General features: G+C 36.1%; 1 protein-coding gene across 2 annotated transcripts in view; it reads left to right on the top strand.

Annotated features, from left to right (window-relative positions):
* CDH12 (cadherin 12) overlaps positions 1-23,912 on the top strand; it is a 157,868-nt gene extending 133,956 nt beyond the window's left edge. For both annotated transcript variants that reach the window (XM_062568001.1, XM_062568000.1), the window contains 5 exons: positions 3,466-3,602; positions 11,072-11,193; positions 12,761-12,878; positions 18,451-18,702; positions 23,413-23,912. In XM_062568001.1, the coding sequence (XP_062423985.1) occupies positions 3,466-3,602; positions 11,072-11,193; positions 12,761-12,878; positions 18,451-18,702; positions 23,413-23,912 (1,129 nt within the window). The remainder of the gene's footprint in view (positions 1-3,465; positions 3,603-11,071; positions 11,194-12,760; positions 12,879-18,450; positions 18,703-23,412) is intronic.
* The last annotated feature ends 832 nt before the right edge of the window (positions 23,913-24,744 follow it).

Genomic DNA, 24,744 nt, shown 5'->3' with positions numbered 1-24,744 from the left:
AGAAAAAGAAAGACTCTTGTAATTTTTAAAAGTATTTACATGTTATAACATGTAATATGATACAGTTGTTGCATTGTGCCACCTCTGCATGACAGAATGACAAGGAAAGATTTTTAGCAAAGTTTGTAACGTTCTGGTGAGTATGGACTGCACTGTCCCCAAGGCCAGCCCTGCCAGGTGTGGGAAGTCTTCCCCTTCACATTTTGAAGACCTAAAAGCATGTCCTGAGTTCCCCAGCCTCCTCGACATCCTGCCACCAGCTGTCCTTCATGAGAATGACCTTGTGTCACACGTTCCTATACCAGTAGCAGGACAGCTGTCTAGTTTTTTCACTCATGATGTAACTGTGAATGACTGAGGTTGTCTGCCCAACATCTCGGAGCTCTTGTTATCATCCTGAGGGTGACCAGCTGTCACTCGTGTATTCGACAGCACTCTGTCAAGCATTCTGCCACCTTCTGACCAGCAGCTGGAATCGATATAGTCTATGTCATTGTCCTCCCTCCTTCAAAAGACAATAGCCCTCTTTTGGGGGGCATTGTCGTGGTCCTCATGAGCCATGCACTGCCTCACCTTTTTACTAGGATGACTGCAAATTATTCTTGAGCTTCTAAGAAAGCAGTGTGTGTATTGTCATGCTCCTTTCAAAGAATCTCACACTGGGTATCAAACTGTACAAAAAGAGTGCTTTTGGGCAGTAAAAGGAAATTACATCTCTTTTAAGGCCCCTTCCAGTAAGAGCTCAGGCAGCAACAGTGACTTCCCTGAGGGATGTCCCATCAATTCCCATTTGAAGAGCAGCTTTATGGAGTCTGATTCACTCTGTTACTAAGTATTGCAGATTTACTGAGGTCTCTGAGAGCAATTCTATGTCCACCAGAGCTGTCTGTAAAAGGATCTTCCCCCAGGTATGTTTTCATGGTATTGCACATGAACAACCATTGAAAGAGAAGGATAGGCTGCATGTGTGCAGTTGTTCTCATAACTATATTTTTAGGCACTACCTCTCCAATACTTCCTTCCCTCTTCTATGGTCTCAGCTAATATATAGACTCCCAGGATGAGGAATTGAGATGACTGGTAATATCCCAACTCTGTTTTTACCAAGGGTACAGTACATACAGAGAGGAGAAAGAAGGAAGGTAGGGATGTCTTTTAAGATAATGTTAAAGTAAAGTCAGCCTGATTAACAATGCTGGCATGATGATAGCCTCCACAGTGTAAATATAGATGAAGACAGTGAATTTTCAAGATCTGTAAAGCCAGATAATCAATTTTTATCCCATCACTCAGTTCTCACTGATCCCATTTTCACTGATGCCAAGAGGATTTCTGCTTTTAGTTTCAGCAAAAGTATTACTAGTCTTGTAATGTTTCATTGAACTTAGATCCTGCAAATGCTTGTGTTTAGGAGTAGGCTTATTGGGCTTGTGCATGAAGTTAACCATTTGCATGAATGCTCACATAAAGAATATCAGCTTCTGATCCTACGAGTATCTGCTCTTGAATTGAACTTTAAACACAATAGTGTATAAAATTAGTATAAAGTATCTCCTTTCAAACTGAATATATGTATTTTGTAGTTTTAAAGTTTCATGGTGAAGGAACATGAGTCTACTTCAGGCATCATTAAACTAAAATGAGAAAGCTACTACTGCCGGCACTGCCATTTTAATTAGATGCTGTTCTTTCCTCATTGGCTTACACTGTGGTGTGTAGGCAAATAAAATCTTCCACTGGAGGGAGATAAGCAAAGTTTCTTTCTAATGTTTTGATCCCATGTATTTGTGTATGGATGCATATTCAGTTTTGGAAAGCAATTATAATTTATTAAACAGGAAATGCCAGAAAGAGTAATTTCACTGTTCCTGGGATAATAACATTTTAAATAAATGGAATATATATTTTTTTCAGAATTTTTATGTCAAACAGATTTTGAACAATGAGATTGAAATTAAAAATGTAGGTAGATAATGTTATCATAATCATGAAAAATATGTGTGCTCAACTGTGTAAATATATTCTGCCATTAGCATATAATTTCTGAGGCTTCTCAAATAGAGCAATGAACTTGAGGATGACTAGCAATTGATAAAGTAATCTATTTCGTCTACATATAACATTTGCTTATGATTTTGATTAAATGAATGACTCCAAAGGAACTTGGAACATTATTTGAGAATTTTAATTGTTGAAGTCTTCCTAGATTATTAGCATTCCTGAGTTCAAATGTAAGATATTTTCTTCAGGGATACGCCATATACTCATTTCAATCATTGCTTTCTTTAACAGTGAAGCTGTATCTAATAATGTCTTGTTTATTGCCTTTATATTCTTCCTATAAATGACACTAATCAGAAAAAGGAATATTATCTTTTAATGTCACTGGCTTACATGCAGTGAGGTGTCATATGCACGGTTCTCTGGCCTTTATGATCTTTTAAATGTACTTGTTGTGGGCTATTTTGTTCTTATTACCTACTACTCACAAATGGCTTTCTCAGTTTCATTCTGCCTGTTTTTAAGAAACATCATCTAGGTATGCAGAGACTGACAATGAAAAGGAAATTAGTAGCTGGCAGCGCTGCATCAGAAAAATTATTATTCTTTTATGACTACAAATGGTAGCATCAAATGTGAAACTAGACTTTCAAATTCATTAGCATTTAAGGGAAATGGTTTTGGAATAATTATCAGATTGCTTGTAAGCATCCATATTATTAAGCAGATATGTCTGTTAAGTCCTTGCTAGGAGAAAACAACAAATAAATACACATTTAGAGTTTTGAATCTGTTTTGTGTTAGCACTTTTTTAACAAAGGATCAGACTGAGAATACAAAAAAACAACAAAATTGTCCTGCTTTTCACAGCTCCAGTGAAAGTGAGAGCTGGTTCTTTTTCCCAATGGCAAAGAGCCCTTTCTTGTTCTTGTATCTGTGGGGAGATGACCACACTCTGTTTCCCATGCTCCAGCATCCCTTACACGAGGGACCCTTTGCTCTGGACACAGAAAACTGTGCCAATAGCCTATATATGTCCCATATGGCAACTCTATAAGCCCAGTGAGGCTGCTTCCAGCTTATTGCATGCAAGAAGACCAGATCTGATCTGTTATTTATACCTTAAGCACTCTTTTGCACATCTTTTCTCGTTTTCCCTCTAAGCCTGTCTAGTGCTTTCCAAAGTGACTGGTGTAAGTGGTCAGGGTCACAGAAGCTGTGTATCAGTTTAAATAATCTGAACACCAAAAGTACTAAATCTTTTATTTCTCCATTTTCCCTTGAGCATTCCAGCTCTCTAAAAAAATAAATGAACAAGTCGTTGTTTATTGTCTTCTTGCAAAGATGGTAATAGCTGAGGAGAGAAAAATAACAAAATTTCTTTAGCTAGCTAGATTGCTGCTATGATAAATGTGTAATCATTGCACATTTGCATCTACTTTGTTTAATATTTTTCACATGCAGATACTTCATAGATTGGAAGAATGATGGGAATAGCTACTTTACAATAGACGCAACTGAAGGAACCATTGCTACTAATGACTTACTGGACAGAGAAAGCACAGCACAGTACAATTTCTCTATAATTGCAAGTAAAGTTAGTAAGTATGGCACAAGTGGAATTAATATGCTAATGCGGTGTTTTTTCCAGAATGTAGTGTTCAGACATAAATATGCTGTGAAGAGTATGCATATGAAGAAGTGATTTAAGAATGCGAAATAAATATCATTTTGGCAAGACTCACTGTGAGGCTGAATGTGATGTTCTAATAAGCCTTACAGTAAGGTTTATCAAGTAGCCCTCACGTGAGCACAGTTGCCTCAGAAGCTGAGAGAAGTTTGTCATTGTGAAGAGCAAGAGATTAGGGGGTGAAATAACAGCAAGGTTTCAACGTGAACACCAGATATTGAGGTTCAGTTATTAAACCTTGCGTAAGATATTTATAATTTGGCTATGCGACTGTTGCTTATATTTATTGCATAAATACTGTACTTCTAAAAGAACTCTCCTCAGTTCTCATGTCATTTTGTATTTACAATAGTGAGAGGAGAGACTTTCTGTGCTACTGTATGGAAATCCTTTTCGTCTTGTTTCTGGTTTTGTAATTCACTTAATATAAAATTAGGTTAGTCAATGAAGATGTCTATCTGCTTTTTCAGGATGGAAAAATGTAAACATTCCTTTGGTTCTCAGACAAAAGGTACATTACAATTTAGTCAAGAAGACATGCTAATAATTTAAGAAACTAAATACATCAACCTTTGTGCTTTATCTCTCCTTTTGAGTTTCCTCTCTGCGCAAGACTCTTCCTGCTACTTCTCCTAAACAGCCTGTGGTTATCTTATTTGCTTCCTTCACATTTGTCTTTGTGCCTTCTCCTACAATGCCTTTTCTCTGATGAGAACACCCTCCTCAGCTGTATTACATAGCTGTAGCTTTCTCACTGCCAGCCCTCTGAGTAGCATTCCTCCTTCATGATGCTGTCAAACAGAAACCCTCCTAGGCTCATACCATCCTTTGAATAAAATTCTTTTGGTCATCCAGCATTGTGCAAAGGCTGCAGAGGTCTGTTGACATCCACAGGCAGTGGAGGAGGGACTCCTGCTGTACCTCCCATTCATTATGTATGGTTTGTGTGTCCAGCAATGTAGGTTTATAAAGCAGAGGACTTGTTTTCCTCAATGTACTGCACTCAGTGCTCAATAAGTAATACATTCTGCTAACAGGAAGAGGGAGGTTTTAGAAGCAGGAGGTATATGTTTTTTAAAATATGAAATAAATTCTCAGTTGTAGTTATCTCAGAAAGAAACAAGGGATAACTCACTAGAGGTTTAAAATACAAAAAGAAAAACAGACAAATTAACATGTGAAATTTAGCTTTAGCTTGGATTACAGCAACACAGGAAACTAAACTATCTCAAGTGACTGAGTGTATGGTGATATACACGCACGTGTATGAGAAAGTCCAGTAGAAATGTACGGAGAGAAACGGAAAGGCACGTAGATAGCGTGTGGCAGTCTCATAATGGTCTATGTTTCAGTAAAGTTGAACTATTTAGATATGTTGGTAGGTAATGAACATCTGAGATTTGTAAAAATTTTCTGCAGTCAGGAAAAGACTTTAATAAACTCTGTGTGAATATGTTTATTATTCTGAAGAGTAGTTAAAGCCTCAGGTTTGCCTGTCTGTGCATCTTCACAGCACATAGAGAATTTGCACCTTTGAAATATTTGTGATTTATATCTGAATACCTCAAAACATTTATACATCAACCATTATCCATAGCACTAAAAACAATTGCCATATCTGCACTATACCTGTAATTGGCAGTGCTTTGGAGGATCTGAGATACATTAACTGTCAAAATTTCATATGCAGTTGTCTGACTCAGAGCTAGTACAAAAATAAATGTTGGGGTTTGAGAAATGACACAGTGCACACAGCCAAAAAGACCAAAGAGAAGAGAGAACATCTGAAGAAAAAAGGGAGGAAAAAGAATTAATACATTAGAAATGTTTCTGCTTTAAATGAAAGTTACCACCTATTTGGTGCTGATGTAGAAACACTGAAATTGCTCTCTCATTTTAGACTAACATCCCTTAAACATTTATTTTAGTGTGCTACTTTGACATATTCATGGTTATCCAAGGGGAGTGGCTCTGTACTGCAAACAATTGCATAAACTTGCCCAGAGAATGAGAATTATTGCTATCCAAGGATTTTCAGTTCTTAGTGACATAATCTCTTTAAGAAAAACAAATTTAAAACTAGTAATACGCATATTAAATTCAGTAACTTAAAATACTTCATTGCTAAAATATTTATTTTGCTTTCTCGAATCATTATTTTCACTGTGACAGAAGCAAAAAAAAAGAGAAGAGAAAAGAGAAGAGAAAAGCTCTGTTTTAGACAGCTAAAGGCCATGCTGCAAATTATCTTCTGTTTTTTTGAAAAAAGACAATTATAAACAAAACCCACCAGCTCTATCCCTGTCAAGTCAGAGGCAAAAAATTAAAATGGCTTTGCCAGCTCCTCTTTATATCATTATCCTGTATATAGAAAATGATGCCAAGATCATGAGCAGGTTTTGGTAGACCAGCTGCCTGTGCTGTCTACCGCAGGTAGCACTGGGGCTTTCTAAACATTGTTCCCCACTGTAGCTTCAAACTGAAACCCTGCACAAATCAAAGATGATGCTTATGCGTGTGACGTATTTCTCACAGTAAATAGTTCTGTCCTGTAGTGTTATGACTTTTGAGCAATCAAACTGCCTTTGATTGACTACAAACAAGTACCATGCAGTTTATATAGCTAAGTATATCAGTAGACAGTAGATAAATAAAAATGTAGATACAGACGTACCATTTAGACAAGTTGGTTGGTCTGACTATTATTAGCCCTAAACCCCACAAGTTATCATTTTTCAAGGAAAACATTTTAAGAATGAAGCAGAAGGGAACTGCCTTATGTTAATTAAAATAAACTTTGTTAACATCACCCATTAGAGAGAGAAAAAAAAAAGTTTAAAAACCTAATCATTTGGGAATAGCTGTTGTAAATAGCTCTATGTCCAGCATCCTCATTCTGCATTTATTTGATAGACATACTGAGATGATTCTTGCATAAACTCCTGATCATACTCCTTCATCCCTGTCTGCACCAGAGACTATATAATGCAGGCTGATAGCTTAAATAGAAGCAAAACTTGGACCTTTAGCAAAGACTTAATGGTGAAATCTGCTTGGTCTAGGCCTGCCTTTACCAATTTGTAGACTCACAGCCGTGTAAGGCCTGGTTTCTCAGGAATAAAAGAATATATGTTGCATACCATCAGTAGGGCTGGTTGTCCTGTGGGGAACTGGGCTATGGGAGGTTATTCTAGCCCTGTTAAGTAACGACTAGATCTGACTCTGCAGCATTATCCTGTGCTCTTCATTTCTAGTCCTGAAGAAATGCCAAGCATCTGATCTAAACATAGACTGGAAATCAGTCTCCAAACTGCAGCACAGTCAACCCTTGAGAACATCTCAGAGGGTTAGCCGGTGTGGAGTGATAGATATCCTACTGCCACGCGTAGCACAGCACCCTGCAACCTTGTTCTTGTCCTTGGTAGAGAAACCCAGGCCAAAGTTATCCACAGGCGGTGGATAACTGTGCTGCCAACACAGGTGGCAGGCGGGTGACTGTGTTGCTACCATGCAGGTGACGACACAGCAACGCAGGCAGCATAAAGGCTCCTTACACACCCGTGAAAGTAACAGGGTAGTAAATAAGAAAGCTGTCAGACAGGTTCTCCATACTCTTAAATTAGCCACTGGAGTAAGTTTCTTCTCAGAGTAATCAACTCCATACATGGTTGCTGTTTCTGATCATCTTTGACCCCATGGACTCCATTGATTACTAGTAAATTAAATGTGCCTACGGTCCATCTCAAGCACTGAGCCCAGTTGGCACTGAATGGCCTAATTTTATACTATCAAACAGTCTTGCCTTCCAGAGAGGGTGGCCAAATGTCAATCCATTCTTTGAGAGTGGTGCCTCGTACATATTAACTCCCAGCATCTGAAATGTCTACGAGACCATTAGTTGCCCCCAGGCTTTTGCCCATGCCAATGAGGGTTGCTATAAGAATTTAACAGTATAAATAATCACATTCTAGTGCTCAAAAAGTTCTCCATTGCTGCTTCATTACCTAGTACAGAAATAGCTTTTGTGTCCTACAAAACAGGAACTACATAAAATATCTAAGATCTTATTTCTTCTTTCCTCTCCTCAAGGGCCTGATTAAGAATAAAAATAACCATCAAGTAAACATAATCCTTCCTGTTCCTTCCATCTTCCTACTTCCTCTAGCTCTAGGCTTAAATTTTGTGAATTCTAAAGAAACCTGTGCCGTTTTGAGGTTATCCTCTTCTGCATACTATACATGACATTAAAGAATCACTAGTTCTCCATATGTGGTATAACAGGGCATCAGTATATGCTCTCTCAGATGTCTTGGACTTCATACACTTTCATAGGTCCTGCTAAAATGCTTTATATATTTTCTGTTACTGTAATATCCGTGATCCAAAAAGATGTTAATAGATAACAGGGTTGCCATTATCTTACATACAGGGAAATTGAGGAAAAGAGAAGCAAAGTAATTTGCCTGTATCATACAGGCAGAATTGAAAACTGGAACCTATATCTTAATTCCTAGGCTAATGATTTAACCACTTGTCTTCTCTTTTGTGTAATCTGTATTTGAAAGTCATTAGCAGATATTTTCAGTGACTCACTCAGCATGCATGTCACTACTGAGCTCATAGGGCTCAGATAGATTTGATTTTCAGATGAACAACAAACAAAGCAGTGAAAATGCAGGTCAAATTTGCAAAATGGTATCTGAAACGTAATTCTTCATCCTTATTCACATCAAATGATACAGGTCTTTGTAATTCTGTATGGACTTAAAGCAGTACATAATCTTGCTGCAGTCTTCCTTTGTGAATATGAGTAGTAATACTGATATTAGTATAAACTAAACTAGAAAGAAAATTAATCACACAGTAAAGTGGAACCCAGAAGCTATTACATTTTACACTGTTGTAATTCTGTTTACTTTCATACTTTCATGTTTGATTTTTAATGACCACTTATTTAAAGTAAAATTTTGCCTTGTGAAAACAGTAGAAAAGATTTTGATCTTTTAACATTTCTGTTAAGGAATCACAGAAAATAAAGCTGGTCATCCATGGGAAGTAAATATAAAAACTATACACATATATATGCATGTACATTTCCAAAGCATTCTGTAGTGGTTCTGAGGGAAGGTACAATGTCAAATCTTTCTGTACATTTAAAAATACATATATTCCCAGAGTACGTATGCCTTTCCAAAAAAATGAAAAAAATTCTTTAGGACACTTTCAGAAACATGGTCTGAGTGGATATTTTATAGAAATTCACATGTTTAACTGGAATGATCAAAACAGCTAATATCTTTTATATGTCTTGTACGTGACACAAATTTGAAATACATATGTATCTTTTTATCGGAAAGGCATGTTTTTTTACATATTTCTAAAAAGAAGTGAACATCTCTTACTCTGCCTTCATATCAATGCATTAATCTCTAACATGCTTGCAGGTATCTTGAACTCTTGTTATTCAGTGTTGTGCCTTAAAATAAAAATCCCCAAAGTCCAGGAAAACCCAAGTTAATGTGTGTGACTTGCTGTATTTTTTGCAAAGAGCACTGCAAGCAGGCTCATTGCAAGTTAGATTCTGTTTCTGACAGTAACCGTGCGAACTTCACCTGCTTATGGCTCATCTGATCTCTCTATTCAGAAATAGGGTTCTACCCTGCGGTGACTAAAATAATCTCTTAGTACTTCCGCTCTTCCTGTTAGAACAAAGCAACCAATTCAACTGTGAGCAAGTGATCTAGATTTCGTTTGCCTCTTCATTTACCTAAAGAATCACTGCCGGTCCCCAATGGCTATACCAAATGCTGGCCTCTTTCATACCATACTGCAAGCAGGGTTGGTGGTGAACATGGAGAGGAATGAGACTTCAAAGAGAGCAGAAACTGATTGTCAAAATCTCTTTTAAATTAGATAAGTTCACAGGAAGAAACAACAAATATTGTGGGATTTATTTATTTACTTACTTATTTTTGATTCCAAGGCTTGCCAGTTTATCTTCTACTTGCAAGTGGATAAAGCAAAGTTTTACTGGCAGCTGGTTTAACTTAATTTGGAAGTCATTTTGGACTATCTTTTGGCTTTGATAGACATCTCTTGAAAAAAATTCATTTCACAATTTCTAAGAACAAGAAAGAAATTGTGTAAATTTGTACACTGCTGCCGGGAAATTCTGTGCATATTGAGTTGTAATATTGTAATTGAGTTGTAATACAGTTGGCCCAGGAAGCAACCTCCCTCCCCTGCCTTGACTGTTATAAACTCCACAAGTGGAAAGGTTTATTCAAATTTCAAAGTAAGTAGCTAGTGCAAACAATTGAGTATCTGTAAAAGGTTTAATTTATTTCTGAAGATTTAAGAAAACTCTTCTTATTCTTAATCATTATCCCATTCTGCCATTCCTACACTAGAAACACTTCATAATGGGGAATTCTGGAAGAATTAACAGTGACTGCATTGTGGCTGCCACTCTTTTAAATTCAAAGGAATAAATTATCCTTTTGACTTGGCAGCTAAACTGGTTTTATGTACCTGCTGCCATGGGAGGTGTCTCAGCATACAGCAAAAGAGAATTTTATCTGCTTTATATTGAACTTGGCCTCCTTTCTGCCAGTCATTGAATTTGGAGGTAATATCTTGTTTATAAAATGCATCTAGTGACTAAAATCTGTCAGCTGAGTAAACGATGCAGGGTATCTAAATTAGTAAGACAATGAACAGAAGGATAGTGCGCACTATTTTTAGCATCTCTTTTGCACATAAATATTTGCTGCTTACGTAGTTAAATGAATGTTTGTTAACATAGCTTGATGATCTAATCATGAATTGAATGCTAGCATATATATTTCACTGCTAAATTTGCCACTTGTTTGCTATTTGTTAGCAAATCCTTGTACCATTCCTTCTGTTACCTTTTCCATCTATAAAATGGGTATACTCCACTTACTTACTTCCTAAATTATCATCTTGAAATAGTAAACAGAGGATAAGTAATAAATATTGATTTTTCACATTCCATAGTGAACACAGAATTCAGCTTTAATCACTGGAAGTGTTTTCCATAGACTCTGTCAAAAGTGATCGGAGAAAAGTTTGCACCTATAAGTGCCTGTTCAACTTCAGTAAATTATACTCTGATAATCATAATCATGTTGATTGATTCCTTATTCCATGAACAGTAATGGATCAAGTCTGGTACAAAATGATAAGAAGTTTACTTCTGGTTTCACCTTTGTACAAATCAGAAAGAAACTGAAGTCAAGGATTTTTAGAAGTCACAGTTCCAGGATCAAAGCATTTTATGACAGGTTATGGGCACTGGTAATGACAACAAACATAAATAGTATTGCTTAATGCTTTTCTTCTAAAAATCATTTATAGGTAACCCACTATTAACCAGCAAAGTCAACGTTATAATAAATGTCCTGGATGTCAACGAGTTTCCTCCTGAAATCTCAGTTCCCTATGAGACATCTGTATGTGAAAATGCCAAACCGGGACAGGTATTTCAAATCTGTAATGCTTGCTGTTTTGCTTTTTATTTCCTTATTATTTATAACAGTAGTCATTTCTTGGTTTGTAAAATGACACCATGTTTAGAATACTATTTCTTTTTTTTTAGAAAAAAGCCCGTGTTAGAAATACTCACCTTTCGGAGTTCTGGTTGTTGACCTTTATAATCTGTTTATTTTTATTATCCCAGAATATATGGGACAGAGCCACCCTAGAACACGCAGGGAATAGCCATAATAAGAGAAAGAATCTTTGCTTTGAAGAGCTTTAAATGTAAGGAAAAAACTGCAGTCAAGTGAGTAAATAGAGCAGAACAGACTTACTTACATCTCTATGTCCTATCCTGAACAAAAGAACGAAAACTCCAGACAGTCCTGCTAAAAGCTGTTTTTTATAAACATATACATAACATGAAAAATCTCTTTCAGGCTCAGAGCGTCATCTTATACTATGAGTGATGCCAGTATCAATAGAGAACTCGGTGAGGAAAAGCTTGTCCCAGAGGCAGTTGGCATCTGGGCTTTCTGCACAAAATTTGCACAGTTAAACAAAGTACCACAGCAAAGTGCTAAGGCTTACCGTTATACATATAAGCTGCCAAATTTGTTTCCAAGATAAGGCTTGTAACTTCACCTCTTCAACTCTGTGAGTTACTGCTAGTCATGGAGTGAACATATTCTGCCTGTTGTGTAATCACTGACTCCCCTTTGCATGCATGTAGTAGGTAATCAGTACGTCTGAACCTTTTTATTTGGCCATGACTCCCAAAGACCTTCCTATCTCATCTTTTTATTATTTTATATATTTCAACTATCTACTGAGGAATCTAATTTAACTTGTGGTTTATCCAATACTTAGTAGTTTGTTATTAGTTAGTAGTTACCGGTTTGTTAATAGTAGAACAAGGAGTCTTCTACAGGGAAGGCTCAGATAAGTACTGAAGTATCAAAAATTATAAATATTCAGACATAAGTATTTATATTACATAAAAAGTTACCTCCCTTTTTAAAATATCAGAGGAAATCCCTACCATGAAACACTTTAACTGCCCTGTGCTTGCCTGAAATCCTTTAGATAGGACTTGGACTCAAAAGTTCTTGTCCGATTATTTCTTCATGGCTAGATGGTGCAGACCTTACAACTCTCTTTACTTCATTCCAGACTGTAACATTAGGGTGCACTTCTGTGAAGTACTTTAGCATGTTCCAGTAGCACCAGATAAACTGAACTGTCTTTAATTAAACTCTCAGATTTGCAAACAATCATGAGTATTTTGATACAAAGAACAAATATTAAATGTTTCTGTAGTCAAGTATATGGCAAGTTTTTCTAATCTCCTTCAGAAAAGTCTGAGTGAAACCTTGTGGGACATCACCAGTCCTCTGGAGGCTGTAACATTTGGACCTTGCCTTCACCCCTCAACTCATTAGAGGCAGGAGATAATCCAGCAGGATGTTCATTGTCATTGTTTCATCTCAGGATCACTTTCCGCTTCTACAAAACTACTTCTTTCAGAAAAGAGAACTGACTTCAAATTTTATTTTAATCTGATTTCAGGTAATACAGACCATTACTGCAGCAGACAAAGATTTGTCACCAGCTGGGCAAAGGTTTTCCTTCAGACTGTCACCTGAGGCTTCCAATAAACCAAATTTCACAGTCCATGACTACAGAAGTAAGTTGCTTGCCCGTATCTCTCTTTCAGAGCAGCAGCCTGGAACTGTAATGATAATTATGATTACTTCATATTAGAGTGGTGCCTACAGATGAACTTGTTATTTAACACACTTTTATAATTGTTAAACAGTCAAATATATATTCATTTAAATTCAGGTCTTGTATATTTTCTCATTTTAGGGGACAGGAATGGTCATAGCACTCAGCAATTTTCCTGTAGGTATGCAAAAGTACTACTAGCTGTTTTTATTTTTTTTTCCTTTTATCACTCAGTATCCTAGGAAAAACTCATTTACTAACATACAAATATTATTGCCTTGCTAACTGTTTTCAAAGTGTCTGGCTATTGGGTTTTCTGAAGGAAATGTAGTCCTACGTAAGAATTAGTTTTAAATATGTATAATCCTGCTGTGGTATACCACATCCCATAACATCTTGCATAACTTGTGGATTTATATGATTAACATCTCTGATTTTTTTCCTCAATTTTTGTCATAACTGATCATCTCTTCTTTCTTTTTTCACTTGAATGCTGTCAGTAAATGTCAAAGAACAATCCAAGATGAAAAGGCATCTTCAATCATATACTCTTGTGAACAGAAACAGCTAAAAAGCTCAGAACATTTTTTTTTGTTACTTACTTTTTCCTGATTTGCTGAATCCTTCTTCATATTGCCAGTCCACACTTTTTATACTATTTGTGTAGAGTCCAATACCCTTGCTGTCAAATTAATTGTGCTATACTTTTTGTTTCTTCGCAAAGTGGCATTCCACTTATTGTAAAACTGATGATAATGTAACAATTACTTAAAACATCTATCATAACAAACATGAAGGTGTAACAACTAATTAGGTCACGTAAGAGAGAAAGTACCTTGTCTTATAGTAAGATACATATTTACATGTGTTAGGTAAAGAAGAGCATGGGATTGTCCAAACCCACCAGGGCAGACATGCAGGATGCTACAGGGTTTAAAAACTTCCTGGTTTGGGCAGATGCTGAATAAGTGGTTTTTTGTTTGCTTTTTTTTTTTTTGTTGTTGTTGTTTTTTAACCATAACAAAGGTGTACATAATTGCTCCAATCTCTAAGTCCTTTCTCAGGTACCTATGTAAGTTCTTTATACACTGATTGTATTGATGTTTGCCTTATTATAATATGTTGAAATAAACTGCAACAAATTTCTCCCCTCTAATTATTTGAAACAAACATGAAAAAACATTTTTAGCATGTTTATCAATGATTAGGTAATCACTGAAGAAGAATTGTGTTATGATGATCTCTTGGTAAAAAAGTTCTACAGTATTCTGCAAAGAAAACAGAAAGACATCCAATAAAATTCAGTATCATTTCTTTATCGTTCTATTTAACTATGTAAGTTTTAAGTGTTACTTTTAAGTAAAATTATTTAATTTTAAATTATTTAATTTTCTTTTGAGAAGTATGTTGTCAAAGTTTCAGGTTCCTGAGAATTAAGTAATTTCATCTGAAAAAGGATTAGAAATGTATAATCTAGAGAATGAAAAAAAACAGGAGAGGTCGCTTATTTATTTATCTTTTTTTTTTTTTAACTACTTAAGTATATGACTTACATTATTTTTGAAATCACATACTTTTGCCCATGTTAGGAAATATCAAAACTATAAAGCCAGCAAAATAAGCACAGTGATTAAACATGATTACATGTTTAATGAAACATGTTTACATGAAAAAAACATTCATTATTAAGAAAGTTCAAAAAAAATTTTTTTTGAAATAGCAGTAAAATAAACTGTGCTTATTAGATTATGGTCTCTTTTTTGGTATACCTTTTTTGTAAAGAAGACAAAAATGGTTATTCCTAAACTTATGAATTATGTCTCTCAGTACATCATAGATAGCTAAAAAAGACTTTTCATCTGAGCAAAGAATTTCATTTAAAGATTTGTAAATACTATTTAGCATATAATGAAGCCATAATAATTTATAAAATGGGCAATGTGAATAATATTAACTTATGAAATCAGAAAAAAATGTAGCCTAGCATTTTAACAGAGAAAATTCAAATAGTTATCTTGAGACACAGTTAAAAGAATATTAAGGACAAATTTATATTGGGATTAAATCCCCTTAGTTCTGTTCTAAGAAGATAAGATCATTATTTTTCTCCAGAAATGCTTGCCTAAATGGTTTGATTTTAACACCTACTGTTATCTAAAAATAGAATGGCATTTCAATATCTAATGATAATTATGCAAGGCAAGATTTAAATGCTTGATATCTGTGTCCCGCTGGACTTTAAAATATGGGTAAAGTGGAAGTTCACAACCCCTCCAATAATGCCACACAGTCATTTCTTTATTCTCTATCTGTAGTATTTCCTTAGAAAATTGCTGAACTTTGCTAAGAATTGTGATACAGAACAAAACATACATGATCTCTCTTTATATCTTCATGTAAGAAGGGAAATATATCTCTTTAGAGCTTACTCATATTTTATATGAACTATATTCATTCCTTCACTTTTAAAGCCCACATGGGTAACATCTTCATAAATATGTAGTTGTACAATGTAAATATAGCATATTTTTAAACATCTTTGTTCATCTGATGGGGATTTATTTAGCATTTTGATTTAATTTTTTCTGCCCATTATTGAAATGCCCTTTAATTTCACCAAGATTAAATCATTTCAAATAATTAAAAACCTTTTTTTTAATGTAAAAGTCTTCCAGTTCTCCTCATGTATCTTTAAAACATTTAATTCAAGAGAGTCTTTAAGCTTAAAAAGATCATACAGTAATTAAACTCAATGACCTTTTTGGTTTACAGCCTTTGAAAAGTGTGTTTAGCATATGAGCTGGGTGAGGAAATTTTTTAAGTGTTATTAGGTAATTAAATTCATCATTATTTTCAAGTAATGTTGACTCTCAGATGATGCCTTGTCATAGTAATCAGTTAACAACATTCCTCTTTTGTATAAATAGAAATGCAGTAATCCCTAGAAATGCAGTAGTCCCCTAAGAATGGAATTAGAAGCTACCAAGGGGAGTTACACAACTTTGCATGCATACGTATTTACATATATATATATATATTATATATATATATATATATATATATGTTTGTTACTATATATGTGTGTGTATATATATGCACAATCTTAAAAAAGTATTTCTTAACATGCACTAAAAAAGAAGAAAGATTTACACTATTTCATAAACCTAAATGAGTCAGGAAAAAAGCTTTTGTGGAATAATTTCCAAACATAAAAGTTTTCGTAATTTTTTAAGATTTTACAGCACTATTAGAAAAATCTATCCAAACAGAAAATCGGTAGTGCATTTTCATTATCTTCTGTCTTTGTTTGAGAAGGAGAGTCTGCGTCGTGCACAGGTTAGAGGTCTAATAACACAACCTTATTGTCTCTATCATAAGGACACCTTTTAAAAAATAAATATCCTAATTTTTGAGCTAGTAATTATGTTGGTGTTGTCCCAAAGCAGGAACTTTGTGAGAGGAATCTTGATGGTTTTTTGGGCAATCTTGTTCACTGCGTCACAGTTAATAACTTTATGAATCAGGATGTCTTTTGCTATTTTTAAACAAGTCCAACAGCTAGTGCTATTCTATACAGCTAAATATGCGTCGATAAATGTGATGTGATATAACAACATATGTAACGTGCCTATGCATATGCCCAAGAAAATAAACTTTTCCAGGTTCCATACTTTTCCAGGAATCAACTTAATTAAAAAATTAAAACAAGATAGAAGCTTATGGCTGCCTTTCAGAGACTAAACTACTGAAGAAGTTTTATTGGTGAAACAGGACTTAACACACCATGCAGGCTTCTAGACTATGCCCATGGCAGAGCCCAGACCAATGTGCCAGCTGTCCAGCTGTGGAGGGGCTGGAGGACTTCCCATGAATCTGCCCACCTTCCTCTGGCCTCAGCCTCCTGCTTTATCAGCTCATTCTGTGCTCCAGAGGGTTTTTTCCCTGCTGAGCACATGCAGTTGCCCATGTAAAAGAGGGAATTTTCCTTCTTTCCAGACAATTCCCTGTCCTGCACAGCCTGAAAATGAATTTATTGTAAACAGACAGACCTGAAAGCCAGGAGTCTCAGTATCAGACTGCATCTTGTGAAGTTCAAACACATGCCTGTGTCTGTATTTCCAAAAGGACCTTGAAATGGAAGAGGGTCATAGAAGAACAACAAAAAATATTCAAAGTCAATGACTTAAGAGCTCAATCTGTTTGATTCCTCTCAAAGGAGAGTGAGAAGTCATTTAGTTACACTGTACTACACATTAAAATGATCTTTGCCATTGCAATTGGAAAAAAAAATCAATAGAAATAATTGGAAGATGGATCTGCATGATTTCAAATTAGATATAAAACTTACTATATACTGCGGATCTTAATCATAGAGACAAAGGACAAACTGAAGGTGGAAGATAGTTCAATGCAAACAATTGTGAAATATTCTTAGAGTATCAAAATCAAACAGTAAAAGAACAAATTATTTTTCAAAACTAAATGTAACTGAATTTAACACATCTACCTGCAATATGTGAGTTTGATAAAATGGTGACTTCTGACATATGCCTTTTGCGTGCTTTCTGAATGGTCCCTGGTCAAAACACGTCTTATTTTGGATATTTAGGCTTCCTTCTTATTAATCTTATTCTTCCTTAAGTGGAATCACACGTGTATTTGCACGTTGAATTAAGGGCGCTTAGTCTTTATATCTAGTAACAAAACTCCAAGCTGCAATAAAAGGTGTAACAAGATCAGCAAGTCAACACTTTCAAAGATACAGTAAACCACGTGGGGAAGATGGCAAAACAGGGACAGCTGCAGGCTACCCTCATTTAGATCTCTCAGCTAATTCCCTGCTAATTTCACTTTCTTTTTGCTTTCAATGTAATTCTTCTAATCTGCACATCATTTCCTTGCTACTCCAGTTTGTCTGAGTCGAGAGAAGCAGTGGTAAATGAACAGGTACTGGGGAGAAATGACAAAACACAACTTCTGGGAGCTCTGAACACGTTCATGACTAATTAGTGGAAAATGTACTGACTACAAGCTACTCAATTAATTTCTGTATTATTTTTAATGGGATGAGAAAGGTTTTGCATTCTGTCCAAGTATATTTTAGTTTTAAAAGGAAATTAATTCATTAATAGACTTAGTCCTAAATACACTCGCAATCAAAGTTTTGGGGACCACAGTCTTAGATTATAACAAGGACATAATGAGAAAGGAAAACCAGAAAGCTTTCCTAACCTAATAATTACATTTTTTTTAGTTATCTCTTCTTTGAAATGTTAGCTGTCAACCTGAGCAAGAATTATTTACAAGAAACAGAAGATTTTTGATGCTCTGCAAAAAAAGCATATTTCTTAGAAATACCAATTAGAATACAATAGCTTCTGTATTGATAAAACAAGGTAATTCCAGAGTGTGTAATCCACTGAGGTTCAAAGATGGAATAGCTTCCTGCTATTTGAGGTGATACAAACTTAAAATGTGAACTGAAGTACATCATAGTAAAAATCCTGTTGTGATTGTGCCATGTTTTGTAGACAACACAGCTGGGATAGAAACCAGGAGAAATGGCTACAGCAGAAGACAGCAAGAGCTACATTTTCTTCCAGTGGTGATAGAAGACAGCAGTTACCCTGTCCAGAGCAGCACAAACACGATGACTATCCGGGTCTGCAGGTGTGATGCTGACGGTACCATCCTGTCCTGCAACGTGGAAGCAATCTTCTTGCCAGTGGGCCTCAGCACAGGCGCGCTGATCGCAATCCTGTTGTGCATTGTTATACTTCTAGGTTAGTTCTCATGGTATCATGTGAGGTTTGATATTCTAACTCACCTCTGACCTAGCTTGTGTTGTCATTAGTGTTGTCATTAGTCATCTGTTGTTTAACAAGTCATTGAAAATATTTAAATGTTTATGAGAAATTTTGTGCTGCTGCTTTTTAGAAAAACATTCCAAAAGCACTGATCATGAATGTGAATTTATGAACATCTACATATTTCTTACTGCCTAAAGAAGACTAGCTTCCTGTGGAGCCTGAAATGCAAATTTTTCTCTGAAAAAGTTTTGATTAAATACCTTTCCTATAGAACTGATATCCACATGCTTAAAATTATTAAGGTGGACAGCAGCAGCACCAAAGGGCCTGGTGAGGGCCATTATTTAATTTTTAATATCAACTTATGAGTGATTAAGAAAAAAGAATGATGAAATGAGAGAGGAGAATATGGTTGTAATGTATGCATGCTATGACTAGGCCATTGTAAAACTTAACAGGAACATTTTCGTTTCAGGCAGGCATGAGTTCCATAATGTGGCGTTGTCATCTGGATCTACATTATATTTAAATCTTGTCTTAATTTCAGCATGACAAGGTTAATTGATGCTTATGTGCACCTATAATATAGCATATATAATAATATTTTATATATATATATATATATATATATAACAGATTGATAGTGAAATATAGCAATTTCACAATTTTCATAGGCACATTATGGACTATGTAATGCCAACCAATACTTACAGATGCTGGTCCATGACTTTTCTTGATAGTATCAACCTTCTTAGACCTCAGGCCAACTCCTTATACAGGTTTAATGGGTAGGCAAAAAGAGCTGTGGACCACTGAATATAATGTATGAATACCTCTTTGTGTTTGGTTAAATACAGTAATTTACCACCTAAATAAATTACTACAGACTCTTGGTTACATAAGGAGCTTCTGAGTAACAGAATCAAAATTCAGAATTTCTGCCCTGTGTAAAAAATTTATATTGTGATGTGAGAAAAATGTTTCAAATCAAAATGGAACTATAAATGTTAACACTTCCCATGGAGTGGGACTTAATAAATACACCCATTTAGTTCACTTTTTCCAAAATAAGGTAGCCCAGATCATTGTCTCATCTACCACAATTCCCAGAGCTACCTTTCTATTTCTAGGGGTTTCCCTAGTAAAAGCAGCTCACAGTGAGCCTCAGTCACTCACTTGTCGACTCAAACAAATTCCATTATGAAGCGTTTTAGCGCATTTTCACAAGAACAGACAGGAACACAGTCATTTAGAGTTCTACCTTAAGGTAGGATTTTCTATCTAGGCTCTCTTTTACAGAGCAAAGTGTCTAGAAGCCCCAAACATATGGCTGTAGCAAAGCCTTTCAAGTTGCCACCTTGTGTGTAGTAGACTGAGCGAGCTATGTAAGCCGCAGAGAGCTTGGTGCTCTTAGTACAAAAATCACTTCCTGTGACAGAGTTTCTGGGGAAATGGAAATACTAGAAAGCTGAATTTTCCCAAAATTTGCTAGGTGATCATGCATGCTTTCAAAAAACTGTTTTTATCTTTCTCTGTGGTTTGTTGAAACAAGTTACATTTTATTTCAATAAAACAGCAATAATTCAAACAAAAATAATTATGTGAAAGAAAGAACTCCTTACCAGCTTTGGTGCTGATTATTGCATATACCAGACTAAAGGAGTTATTTTCATTCCTGCTTTCCACAGAGCTCTAGACTGAATTACTAAGGTTGGGTTCTGAAGAGAGGTTTTGGTATTTTAATAATTCTTTTCATTCCAATTGACCTGGTAATATTACCTAGAAAAATTAATTTATATATAATGAGATCTCCAGTGCTGCGTGTAACCCAAAAGAATCACATTTATTTTATATGCAGACTTTTTCCTGCTTACTATTGCATTGATAATGTTGCTGTGGGCCTAGCCTGATACAGCATCTTTAAAATTGTATTTGAATTTATTCTTGTTGAAGCCATTTCTATATAAAATACGGTCAGCATATAACCAATATCAGAAGTTATTCTAACTACACAAGCCTGACTATAAATATATGATCACTGCAACTCTTCATTATTATGTTACTTCATCATCAGCGCTTAGAATATTATTCTACTAAAGGAGAATTTAGTGTATCAAAATGCCAGTTTACTACAAGCAGATTTAGCATAAAGGTGTTGCCTTCAGTTAAATATATCTTCAAAGAAAAAAGACTGAAATAACCCATAAAGCTGTAGGAAATCTTTTCGGTTGCCATTCTGCATGAAATTGGTTTTAACGGTTTATATTAGATATAATCATAAAATCCTACAACAGTTGAGTTTGGAAATGACCTCTGGAGTTGTGTAGTCTAAACCTCCCACTAATAGCAAAGTCAAATAGAGCAGGTTGCCAAAGGCATTGCCCAGCCAAGTTTTGAGTATCTCTAATGATGGAGACTCTAAATCCTCTCTGGATAATATGTTCCAGTGTTTTGGATCACCCTTGAAGTTTTTATGTATATATGGAAGTTCCTGTGTTTCAGTTTGTGCTCATTGCCTCTTGTCCTATCAATGGGCACCACTGATCTTGTCTTCTTTACACTCCCATCAGGTATTTATATATATGAGACCTCCCTGAACCTTCTATTCTTCACGCTGAACAATCCCAGCTCCCTCAGCCTTCCGCCATATGAGAGATGCTCCAGTTCCTTAGGCACCTTAGTAGCCCTTTGCTAAACTAATGCCAGTATGTCCATGTCTCTCCTGTATCAAGCAGGCCATCACTGGATATACCACTCCAGATGTGGCCTCCCCAGAGCTGAGTGTAGGTGAAAGATCACCTCCCTCAACCTGCTGGCAATGATCTCCCTAATACAGTACAGAATACTGTTCGTTCAGAAGGACTGCCCAAGTCTTCTGCAAAGCTGATCTCCAGCCAGTCGACACCCAGCTTGGGCTGGTGCAGGAGGTTATTCCTCCCTTAGTGCAAGACTTGGTGTTTCCCTTTGTTGAACTTCATAAGGTTCCTGTTAGCGCCTTTCTCCAGCCTGTCAAGGTCCATGTGAATAGCAGCACAAGCATAAGGGTGTATCAGCCACTCCTTACAGTTTTCTATCATCACCTGCAGGCTTGCTGAGCTTGCACTCTCTCCCATCATCCAGGTCACCAATTAAGATGTCCAGCAATTGTGCCCTGGAGGACACCACAAGTGATTTGCCTCCCATGGACTTTGTGCAGTTGATTACAATGTTTTGAGCTTGATAGTTCCATCAATTTTCAATATACTTCACTGTCCACTTGTCCAGTGAGTACTTCCTCAATTTGTCTGTGAGGATGTTATGAGATTCAATGTTAAAAGCCTTTCAAAAGCTGAGATAAACGACAGCCACTGTTTCCTTCATTCATCAAACCAGTCATTTCATTGTAAAGGGCTATCAGGTTGGTTAAGAATGATTTTGCTTTCATATATCCACACTAACTATTCCCTATCACCTTTGTGTCTTTCATATATTTGGGAAATGTTTTTTCAGTATTAGCTGCTCCATCGCCTTCCTAGGCATCAAGGTGAGGTTGACAGCCCCAGATCCTCTTTCTTGTCATTCTTGAAGATAAGAGGGGTGACATTTGTTCTCTTCCTTTCCTCAGGCACCTTTCTTGATTGCCATGACTGTCAAAAGATTATCACAACTGTTTTTTTTTCCATGTTTCCTTCCCTAAGGGTGAGTTTTTCTTTCTGGGAAGACCTTCCTACTGGTCTCAGGGACCTGGGATTTTGAAGGCCAATCTTACCAGTAAAGCCTGAGGCAAACAAGGCATTTGGTACCTCTGCCTTCTCAGTGTCCTTTGTCATCAAGGCCCCCTGCCCCATTCAGCAGTGGGCCCACATTTTCTCTGCTCTTCCTTTTACTGCTGATGTACTTGTAGAAGCCTTTATTTGCCCTTCACATCACCCTCCACTCAGTTTTAACTTCAGATGGTCTTTAGCTTTCCTAACTCCATCCCTGCATACTTGTACAGTGTCTCTATATTCCTCTCAGTTCATCTGTCACTGCTTCCACGTCTTGTATGCTTCCTTTATATGTTTAGGTTTAGCCTGGAGCTCCTTATTCATCCATGCAGGTCCCCTGGTGCCTCTACTTGATTTCCTGCTCATCTAGTTGGGCCATTCTTGAACTTGGAGGAGATGATCCCTGAAAATCAACAAGCTCTCCTGAACCCGTCTTCTCTCCAGGATGGGTTCCCATATGATTCTTCCAAGTAGATCCCTGAAGGGGCTCTGAAAAAAGCTTAAGGCAGGATTTCTTCTTCAAGAGAAAATTTCAAAATTTTCATTTTTTTCCTCTTCAATACTGTTTTGTGGAAATTTGGGTTTCTTTTTTCTCTATTCTGCTACAGAAGGCATTTAAAAACATCACATCTCTTCCTCTGAACTAAAAGCTAAAGTCCTGTCCAATTCTGTTTTCTCATAAAGCAAACTAGTAGGAAAATTATTTGTTACTTCTTTCAACGACACAGCTGGCAGTAAGGAAAGTTAGATTCATACATCAAATAGCAAATGTCTTTTCATTGGCTAGAGCACTGTTATTTGAAAAAAAGGGGAGCATATCTTTAAGAAAAAAAAAGCTTTAATTGCTTGCAACTTTCAAAAGAGGATATAATGATATGTCATCAGAGTAGCAAATTACTTCTGTGTGTGTCTTAACTTAAGTTTTCTCTCATTACAGTCATTGTGGTACTGTATGTAGCACTGCGGAGGCAGAAGAAAAAGGATACCCTGATGACCTCAAAAGAAGATATCAGAGATAATGTTATCCATTACGATGATGAGGGAGGTGGAGAAGAGGACACCCAGGCTTTTGACATAGGTGCCCTGAGGAATCCCAAAGTTATTGAAGATAACAAAATACGCAGGGACATAAAACCAGACACCTTGCGTTTTCCGCGTCAGAGACCACCAGCGGAAGATAATACAGACATAAGAGATTTCATTAATCAGAGGCTGCATGAAAATGATGTGGATCCAGCTGCGCCCCCTTATGACTCCTTGGCAACATATGCCTATGAAGGAAACGGGTCTGTTGCAGAGTCTCTCAGTTCTATAGAGTCACTGACGACAGAGGCAGACCAGGATTACGACTATCTGAGTGACTGGGGACCTCGCTTTAAGATTTTGGCAGACATGTTTGGAGAAGAAGAAAGTTACAACCCTGACAAAGTCACTTAAAGAAAATACACAGTGAAGAAATTAAAAAAAAAAAAAAGTAAACCAACAACAACTTTAAAAGATAAACCTAAGCTTTATATTAGGACAAGACTCCTTTGATTATAAAAGACAGCAATGTTTCCAGCAATGTACTACATTTATCATACTGTCAGTTTTGGTTTGACCTGCGAAGGAAAGATAAATCCTGTAATATACACAGCTTTTTGTTGTTGTTATTTTGTTACTTTGAAGTTACACTGAGACAAGCTCAGGCCTACTAGGTACAGTTTACTGACATGACTTAGAAAGAAGATAGCTTTCTGGCATCACAGTGGAAGAGTGGTAGCTTTTTCGTAATTCCACTAAAGTGCCTATTGAAACTTTTATCATTTAAGTGGTAAAGAATCTGCTGTGATGGTGTTACAAAACTGAATGGTAAATTGGACATAAAGGACATAAGCTCTAAGACAAGAAGCAATAGCAACATGCTGACTTCTAATGATTTTAGAACAAAAATGAAGATAACTTCCTGGAGTATGTCTAATGACTACAACTAAGGGGGGGTGTGCTGTGGTTTGGGGTTGTTTATTTTTTTCTTAAAGATAAAAACAGTATGTCAAGACATCACATTTCTTCTTCCAAAATTTCACTGAAAATTTAAACTTAAAATGCTATTGCTCACTTTGAAGATGTAAAGACTGAATTAAAAAAGGAAAAGATCTTAGCATACATCAATGAGTATTTAAAGTGTTCATCAAAATACTACATTTTTTCCAGAATAATAAAAAGATGAAAGCAGCTATTTCTTTACATGAAGGAAATTTCCCTTGCTTTCCCCTCTTCATTTAAAATG

The sequence above is a fragment of the Rhea pennata genome, chromosome 2, assembly GCF_028389875.1.
Source record: "Rhea pennata isolate bPtePen1 chromosome 2, bPtePen1.pri, whole genome shotgun sequence".
NCBI lineage: Eukaryota > Metazoa > Chordata > Aves > Rheiformes > Rheidae > Rhea > Rhea pennata.
The sequence above is the reverse complement of the archived record's forward strand: the minus strand, read 5'-3'. Positions and strand labels throughout refer to the sequence as shown.